Source organism: Camelina sativa, chromosome 14 (genome assembly GCF_000633955.1).
Source record: "Camelina sativa cultivar DH55 chromosome 14, Cs, whole genome shotgun sequence".
In the NCBI taxonomy this organism is placed as follows: domain Eukaryota; kingdom Viridiplantae; phylum Streptophyta; class Magnoliopsida; order Brassicales; family Brassicaceae; genus Camelina; species Camelina sativa.
The window spans coordinates 5,704,708-5,714,660 of NC_025698.1; the positions used below are offsets into that span (position 1 = coordinate 5,704,708).

The 9,953-nt window shown below is 36.1% G+C and overlaps 1 protein-coding gene across 1 annotated transcript; it reads right to left on the reverse strand.

Annotated features, from left to right (window-relative positions):
• LOC104743259 lies at positions 5,952-7,790 on the reverse strand. The gene is made up of 3 exons (XM_010464363.1): positions 7,497-7,790; positions 6,168-7,388; positions 5,952-6,101 (listed from the first exon to the last, which is right to left on the reverse strand). Exons 1-3 carry the CDS (start codon positions 7,788-7,790, stop codon positions 5,952-5,954), a joined length of 1,665 nt encoding a protein of 554 aa, XP_010462665.1.

Sequence of the window (9,953 nt, forward strand, 5' to 3'; positions counted from 1 at the left end):
TGCTTTTGTTAGTAAGTATATATTAGAATGACTCTGAATACAAATTCTCGTCTTACATGAGTATGTAATAAGAAAAGACTGTTAAAATATCTGCATTCTCGCCATGCCATAGTACCAACCAGTTCTAAAAACAAAGTATTTCTAGTTCTCTAGTTGATTACTAGAAAATAATGGTCGGAATTGAGGCATAAATGACAGTTTCATTAATCAAATCTTTTGTTAAATATAGTAATTATCAGTATTGGATTGGTGAATGGTGAGCTCTCATTGGACCACCTAACATTTTTCGGATATTAAAAAAAGAATAAAATAATATTTTCCTTACTTGTAGAATCCAAAATTATACGTTACAATTCACCCACAAAATGGTTGATATAATACTTTTTAGTTTTCACATAGATCCTGCTGAAATTGCAAGTTACCACTATGTATAAATAATAACTCGGGATTCTAGAAGAAGAATCTCCATGAATACAAAAATTGATAGTTTTATTTTTCTTTAATAAAAATTGGATTTATGTTAACAATTTCAATTGAGTGTATAAAAACCTTGAAGACAACTAATTATACTATCCTATATACGCATGGGCCAAGGTGGCATACATTTTCTTATAAAAATAGAAAAAATTGAGTTCCCTTCCAAAATTTTCCGGCCTGGTACAATATACTGTATTATCTTAGAACCAACAATGATCATCATGACACATTAAGTAATTAAGGCCTAAGAAAATATTTTAATATTTACATATATATATAGTATATGATCGAAACTAAATGAACGGTCCAAGTCGAAGGCTTTCTTTAGTTCTAGGGCTCTAGAGGGAATTTACGCATGAGTCGTGTTGTAAATCCATTTGATGAGAATACATATTTCTTCACAACTTGTCCCATAACCCTAATCATTACGAGAAGCCCTAAGAATTAAACCACGTGGGAAAGTTTGTTCCTTTTGTCAGTTTCTTGTCCCATGAGAAAAATTTGTTACATGTGAAAACACTTGTGAAAGATTCTACCATCCTAATTAATGTTTGGTTTGATTACAGTTACCAATAGTGATGATGTACAGGCAGAACAGCTAGCTAGTCAAAGGTCAGTGTGTCAAATTGGTCTCGTTAGTTTTAGACTTTTAGGGAATTAGATTGAGCCGATTATTTTAGTTTTTAAAGAAAAAAGAAAAAACTCAACTTCAGATGAATCAGATCCAATTCATACATATTTGAGTATTTGACCAATTTTCTTATAGAGTTGAGGCTGGTCAGACCAATTCCATATGTATGTATATATTCAAAAAAATTGTTAGCATGCAAGCTGACTGTAATGGCCCCAGACCTGAAATCGGATCAAGTGTAAATCTTGAAAGAACAAAAAAAAAAAAAGATCAAAGATCGATCCATGGAACCGATTATGGCGTTATTGCCATGCCAAAACGAGGCCGGATTAAGTAATTCCATTATGACATTTTGTAATCAATAATTACGTTATTGTCTATTGTATGTGTAACTAGTGATCCAAAATCTCCGATGTGCTATAGAGTTTATAAAGGTGTATTTGAGAGATACAAAATATTTGCATGCAAACAAATAATATGGTGTCCTAATTGTGAATTATTTTTAAAAAATTGGTTTTTGTTATGAGGCTCAAAATTAATAATGTTTGTTAGTATTTAAAGAAGAAAATTTGAGTATATATATATATGTGTATTGTGGTTTAAATAATTTATAGAAGATTTCTGTTTAAGTATACTCTGTCCCAGTAAATAACATTTAGCCCCACCATGCACAATTTATATATGTAATAAATAAATAAAAACGCACAAAAAATCTAATAACTAATTGCCCAAATTTTTCTAAAATTCCTAATAATTAGTAAGCTAATTATCATTAATTATTAGACGTAACAATAGTTTGAATGCATGGCTTTAATCACTATACCATGCACCAAACGACTAATTATTTCATGCCATATGAATCATTAAATAAGAAAATTTACTGGGTGACGGTCTCCAATTCGACGAATACTAACTCAACAAACATAACCAATAATGACCTTTAAATAGTTTTGGATTGATTTTAAACTTTTTTGCCCAATTCAAGAGTAGAAACAGTAAACCGAATGAATGACAATTAGATATCTGAAAATTTAAAACTTTGGAACGGAACGGAACTGTTTTTTAACAGACCGTAACAAACTCTAGATTGAGCTGAATGAACAAGATGAAGAATTGATTCTAATTCTCATTAAATGTGAACTGTATAGTGTTCTCTGTTTATATACAACATAAGGTTAAGCTAACATCAGCCTAATAATAGCTTAACCTACACCTATCATTCTATCCTGCACAAGAGAGTAATTATACTCATTATACGCCCCCGCAAGCTTTAGAAACCGAACTATGTGAAGGATGAAAAAGGCTTGAGAGTGACATTCGTCCAAGGAAAGAATGAAAAAGTCCCGGGTGAAGTGGCTTGGTCAGAATGTCTACAATCTGAGCCTTACCGGGAACATGAATGGCCTTGAGAGTACCAAGCTTCAATTGGTCACACACAGTATGACAGTCAATTTCCACATGCTTGGTTTTCTCGTGAAAAACAGGGTTCGTCGCCAAATACACCGCTGATTTGTTATCACAAAACAACTTGGCCGTGTGAACCTCTTTGATCCGGAAAGCAGCAAGAAGTTGTTGTAGCCAAATGATTTCCGTGGTAGCATCAGCTAAGCTACGGTACTCTGCTTCCGTACTACTTCGACTAGTCGTCTTCTGCTTCTTGGACTTCCAAGAGATCAATGAAGTTCCTAAGAAAACACAGTAACCCGAAACAGAGCGTCGAGAATCACGACAAGCACCCCAGCTAACATCTGCAAATGCATTTAAACAATTCTCTGTTGTTGCAGAGTAAAACAAACCAAGTCCCGGATTACCTTTGATGTACTTCAGGATTCTTTGTGCTGCATGGAAATGAACATCAGTAGGAGCCTGAAGAAACTGACTGAGCTTATGTACAGCATAAGTAATATCCGGTCGCGTGAGTGTCAAATAAAGAAGACGACCAATCAGCTCACGATAGGAAGTCGCAGACGCCAAAGGTACACCAGTCTCCTAAGTAAGATTGACATAAGGATCCATCAGAACATCAGCTGGTTTGCAAGCAAGAAGACTTGTATTCTCCAACAAGTCCAATGCATATTTCCTCTGACAAACAGAGATGCCTTTAGAGGAGCGAGCAATCTCTAAACCAAGGAAAAATCTCAATTGACCAAGGTCCTTGATCTTGAAAGCGCTATGCAACACAGTCTTAATAGCAGCTAAATCTTCATCATTGCTACTTGCGATAGCAATATCATCAACATAAACAAAAAGAACATTAATTCTTCTCTTGGTAAACTTGACGAATAAAGCCGTATCAGATGGACATTGTAGAAATCCATCACTAAGCAACACAGAGGTTATCAACTTGTTCCATTGCCTAGACGCCTGTTTTAATCCATATATAGATTTACGAAGTCTGCAAACAGGGTTAGGAGGAAGAACTTCATCAGGACCTGGAGTATAGCCTTGAGGAAGGCTCATATATATCTCTTCCTCCAAGTCGCTGTGTAAAAATGCATTCGAGACGTCCATTTGAGCTAGAGACCATCCTTCTTTAGCTGCTAAGCCCAACATCAGCTTCACACTAGTCAGCTTAACAACAGGGGAAAACGTCTCAATATAATCAACACCTTCGACCTGTGTGTAGCCTTTCGCTACCAAATGCGATTTATAACGCTCAACAGAGCCATCAGAATGGTACTTAATAGTCCAAACCCACTTACAACCAACTACATTCTTACCAGGGGAAGAGAAACGACGTCCCAAGTATGATTCTATTTCATAGCCGTAAGCTCCGCATTCGCAGCACCAGTCCATTTCTCAGAAGCCATGGCTTGTTGAAACATTTTCGGTTCTGTCTCTTGAGAATATGTAAGGATATTGGCACAAAAATGGGTGGAAAGTGTATCATAGGTCAAGACTGAAGAAAGAGGATAGGGTGTGGTGTGTTTCGGAGGTANAATAGCAGCTAAATCTTCATCATTGCTACTTGCGATAGCAATATCATCAACATAAACAAAAAGAACATTAATTCTTCTCTTGGTAAACTTGACGAATAAAGCCGTATCAGATGGACATTGTAGAAATCCATCACTAAGCAACACAGAGGTTATCAACTTGTTCCATTGCCTAGACGCCTGTTTTAATCCATATATAGATTTACGAAGTCTGCAAACAGGGTTAGGAGGAAGAACTTCATCAGGACCTGGAGTATAGCCTTGAGGAAGGCTCATATATATCTCTTCCTCCAAGTCGCTGTGTAAAAATGCATTCGAGACGTCCATTTGAGCTAGAGACCATCCTTCTTTAGCTGCTAAGCCCAACATCAGCTTCACACTAGTCAGCTTAACAACAGGGGAAAACGTCTCAATATAATCAACACCTTCGACCTGTGTGTAGCCTTTCGCTACCAAATGCGATTTATAACGCTCAACAGAGCCATCAGAATGGTACTTAATAGTCCAAACCCACTTACAACCAACTACATTCTTACCAGGGGAAGAGAAACGACGTCCCAAGTATGATTCTATTTCATAGCCGTAAGCTCCGCATTCGCAGCACCAGTCCATTTCTCAGAAGCCATGGCTTGTTGAAACATTTTCGGTTCTGTCTCTTGAGAATATGTAAGGATATTGGCACAAAAATGGGTGGAAAGTGTATCATAGGTCAAGACTGAAGAAAGAGGATAGGGTGTGGTGTGTTTCGGAGGTAAAGATGGAGAAATTTGTGCAAGTGCACAGTGATACTCAGATAAGTAACTAGGAGCTTTAGTCTGACGCTGTGAACGCCTAGACTGATGTGATGGTAATGCTCCAACAGACACAACAGGATTACTTTGCCGAGTAGTAGAATGAGATGATGCATGAGGTGAAGACAATAAGGATGGATCAGAGGATGATGAGTGAATAGGAGATGGCAAAGACAAAGAATTATCAGGAATAGGGGAAGGATCAGGAGATGGAACAGGCAAGACAGTATGCTTGAAAAAATCAGGAATGATCGAAGATGCAGTTTTATATGGAAAAACATTTTCATGGAAGATGACATTCCTAGTAATCGAGATGCGATTAGTATCCAAATCTAGTACTTTGTAACCCTTATAACCTGGTGGATAGCCTAAGAAAACAGAAGAAGTAGCCCTAGGAGTGAATTTATGTCTATCCTTTTGTAAAGTACTAACATAACACAAGCAACCAAAAGTCCTAAGCAAAGAATAATCTGGTCTTTTATTCATCAATTTCTCATAAGGTGTCTGATTATCTAACAATGGAGAAGGTGTCCTATTGATTAGAAACACAGCAGTACTCACACAATCACTCCAATAAGCAAGAGGTACATTCGATTGAAATAATAAAGCTCGAGCAACATTTAAAACATGTTGGTGTTTCCTCTCGACTACTGAATTCTGTTGTGGTGTATATGCACAAGAGAAGTAATGTATCATACCAGTTTCTTTAACCAATTCATCAAATGAAAGTTCAGTTGCATTATCACTACGAATAGCTTTTATTCTTTTCTGATATTGAGTAAAAACATGCTGTAAAAACTGTGGAAAAATAGTCGAAACATCACTTTTATTTCTTAAGAAGTAAACCCATGTTGTTCTAGTACAATCATCTACTAAGGTAAGAAAATATCTATAACCTTCAACAGATTCTGTAGAAAAGGGTCCCCATATATCTAAATGGACAAGGTCAAATGGATGAGAGGACATATGATTATGAAAAGGAAAAGATAAGCGTTTTTGTTTAGCAAGAGGACATACATGACAATGACTATCATGTGATATCCTAAGCTTCGGTATAGACAATGCATCAGAAAGAACTTGTAACTTGGCACTTGACGGATGTCCTAGGCGATGATGTCAGAGAGTCGCATCAGATGACAAGGATCTACAAAAGAACTCAGAAGAAGAAGACTCAGGAACGTCGAGAGATGATAGGGATTGTAAATCTAGAATGTAAAGATGATGCATGAGATGACCCCTACCAATCATCGAGTCCTGAGAAAACCCCTGAAGAAAACAGAAAGTAGGATAAAAATGAGCAAAACCTTGATTGTGATGAAGTAAACTACTTACACTAATCAGGTTAAAATGAAAGTCAGGAACGTGTAAAACATCATAAAGAATCAATAATGCAGACAAATGTATATTTCCAGAATGATGAATGGGCAATTTTATACCATTTGGCAAAGTAACTGTTATGCCTGATATAACACGAACATCCCTAAATCTAGACAAATCACAGCAAACATGACTTGTTGCCCCACTGTCAATTATCCAAGAACCACTAGGCAAAGCAGTTTGTAGTGATGAAAGACAATGATGATGGAAAGTAAGCAAATGATTCTCATATCTCAAGTTAGAAGAAATAGAAAAGACATTACCGGAAGTCGAATTAACAGCCATGACACCTTTTTCAGAGATTGAACTGGAAGACTGAGGAACCGGAGCTACAGGCTCTGAGGCAGCTACTTGAACAGACATCTGATTCAATTGGTGAATAAGCCCCTGGACTTGAGACTGAGAGATTTTAGTAACATCCAAGCTCATTGGAGAAACTGGTGGAGGAGGATAATATGGAAACTGCTCAGTCGGTGTTCCAGCGAACACATTAGCAACAGTCTGTTGCATATTAGTCTCAGATGGTTTAGACATGGATTTTGGAGCTGTGTAACTCTGACCGCGAGGAGCCAAAGAATTAGTAGGTCGATAAGCAGAGTTATTACCACCATTATTAGTACCACCATTGTTACTATCATAATGCTTGTAGTCAGGAGGATAGCCATGGAGACGATAACACTTCTGGATCGTGTGTCCCATCTGACCACAGTGAGTACACAATGGCCTATTACTCCTTGGTCGATACGAACTGTAAGCACCAGCAAACTCACCAGACTCATACATTGCTCCATCATAAGATCCAGTCGTCTGAAACACTACATTCTCAGCCTTGATAATCGGCTTGACATTCAGCTGTCGTTCATCTTGTTGAACCATGTTGAAAACTTCATCAATACTCGGGATAGGCTTGAGCATCAATATATGTCGCCTTGTTTGATCAAAACCATCGTTAAGACCCATCAAAAACTTGGTATCCTTACTTCGTTGCTGCAATCTCTCCCACAAAACCGCTGCATTACACTCACAACGCCCACAAGTACAAACAGGAATCTCGATATAACTGGTATATTCCTCCCACAATGTGACTAACTCAGTATAATAGCCACTAACATCCATTGAGCCCTGTTGTAATGATCCTAGACGTTGTTCTATCTCAAATACACGCGGAGCATCATCCTGCTTAAAGCGAGAAATAATACTCTACCAAATCGCAGCAGCAGTAGGCATATACAATAAACTCGCACCTATCTTCTTAGAAACGGATCCCATTAACCAAGTGCTAACCATATCATTGCATCTTGACCAAGAACCATACGAAGGATGATCAGAAGAAGGTTGAGTAATAGTACCGTCAATGAATCCAAGTTTGTTTCGCACATTCAAAGCCATGCGAACAGATCGTCGCCAAGAATGAAACTCCGCTCCAGTATTGAGGCGATCAGTGACTATCTGGAGCCCAGCATGATCGGTACTGTGAAGATACAACGGATTCTCATAAAGATCGTTACACAAAGACGAATTCGTCACCGGAGTCGCCGTTGTAATATTCGGAATCGCGGAAGATGAATGAGACGCCATATCGTGTATAGAATCAAAGAATACACGAAAAATTCAGATCAAGAGAGATGCAAACACAAGACGAATCGTTGCGAAGAAGATGACGAAACAGAAATTAGCAAAATCCAAAAGAAATTGAATGAGAACGAGATCAATACAAGAGGCACTCATGATCGGAGAGCTCTGATACCATAACAGACTGTAACAAACTCTAGATTGAGATGAATGAACAAGATAAAGAATTGATTCTAATTCTCATTAAATGTAAATTGTACAGTGTTCTCTGTTTATATACAACATAAGGTTAAGCTAACATGAGCCTAATAATAGCTTAACCTACACTTATCATTCTACTATCATGAAAGTAATTATATTCATTATATTTTTTATTTGTAGGAACGATTTTGGAACATCATCAGCAAGCATATGGTTTATATATATGATATTTTTTGTCAACATATACGCATCTGAAATTTAAGGAAATAAATGAATTTATCTTTTGAGTTGACTGTATCAGTATGTATGACTGTAAAAGTCAACCATTTTGCAAAAACAATATGCACACCGACCCTCATGATTTCACAGTTGGCCAGCTCAAGGCGTGTGTCTAATTATTAGAAGTTACATTTATTATTTTTTTCGTTTAGTATATGCTTTTGAAAATGTAAGATGTAAATGGAAATGGGCGATATGATTGCATTTGGTTTATATGTCTTCTTCGGAACAATAATACGAATTATAGTAGTAATCATAAGATAAAGAAAATGAACACAAATTAAAAGAGACTCATATTAGAATAAAGAGGGTACCAAAAAGATTAAGAAAATAAAATATATAAAAAAAAAAGAGTAAGAAAATATGTTTCTAGATCTAATTGAGCATGATGAGTCTATATACACACCGACATTGATTTATGTTCTAGTTAAGTGTATTGAAAATAAAGAAGCCTTGATTTTGCAATTTAGGCTATGGAAGGAAATTGTTTTTAAATTGTTTTTTTTGTCTTATTTTTTTCATTTTGGATTTTTGGTTTTTTTTGATAAACTCTATCGACTGATCCGGTCAACTTCGGTAGAAACGCATCAAAGTGCTTCAGAGTGGACTATTCCCCAAAAGGCCACCACACTCTCTATCCCGATTTTTGGTTTTAAGCTATATATATATATCAAAAATAGCAAAATTTACACCTTCCGTTCTCGCATTCCTAATTAACAGTCCACATGCCTATTTTACGAACAAACTATTAATTTTCCTTTCTTGAAGAGAACTACATACAGTACATAATAGTATACAACAATTGGATGATTATGTTCAAAATTCATTCCATTCTAAAAAGAAAGAAAAGACAAATCAAGCAAAGTGGAAAAAGGTGTAAATGTTTTTAGCTTCACCGCTCTCGTGCTGATCGTCGTGTTAAAGCTCGATAGGTAATCTGCACCATGATATATGAATCTCACCAAATATGTTTTTGAATCTTCTAAAAAAACATACTTTTAAAAAACAAAATTTGATTAAACTATATATTCGAAAAGCATTGAATTTGAATGTTTCTTTCTCATCAATAACTAGCTAACCCCATCAGAATTGAAATACCAAACAAAAAGACTTTAATATCTCATAATACTACTGGTTTACATGTGTCCTAGTTCTAGAATTTGGCAAGCGGCCAGACAAACGTCGATTATTAAGAAATGCATTAAAAACATTAAAAACAAAAAAAAAGATTAAGAAATGCATTAAAAACATTAAAAACAAAAAAAAGATTAAGAAATGCATCGCAAGGATTCACATATATCATAATGTATACACCAGATACATACTCTAAATGCATGCTAATGAAAACGAAAATCACATGCATACTCCAAATGCATGCTAATGAATAATGTCGAACTTAACAAAAAGAAATCATCACAAAAGTGATGAATCTAAATTACATTTACACCTTTTTCCCGTTTTGCTTTGTATTTCGGTAAAATGTGATAACAGACGATCATTTAGTCATCAGCATGCATGTAGAGTATATGCATCTGATTTTCGTTTTCAATATTTTATGCGATTGACGACTTTGGTCGGCTTTGGGAGATGTTCTCGGTGTTCTTTATTTCTCTCTTTGTATGTATATATAGTATGTGTTTGACAAAAAAGAAAAAAGGTATATATATTCCTATGAGTTTGGATCCAAAA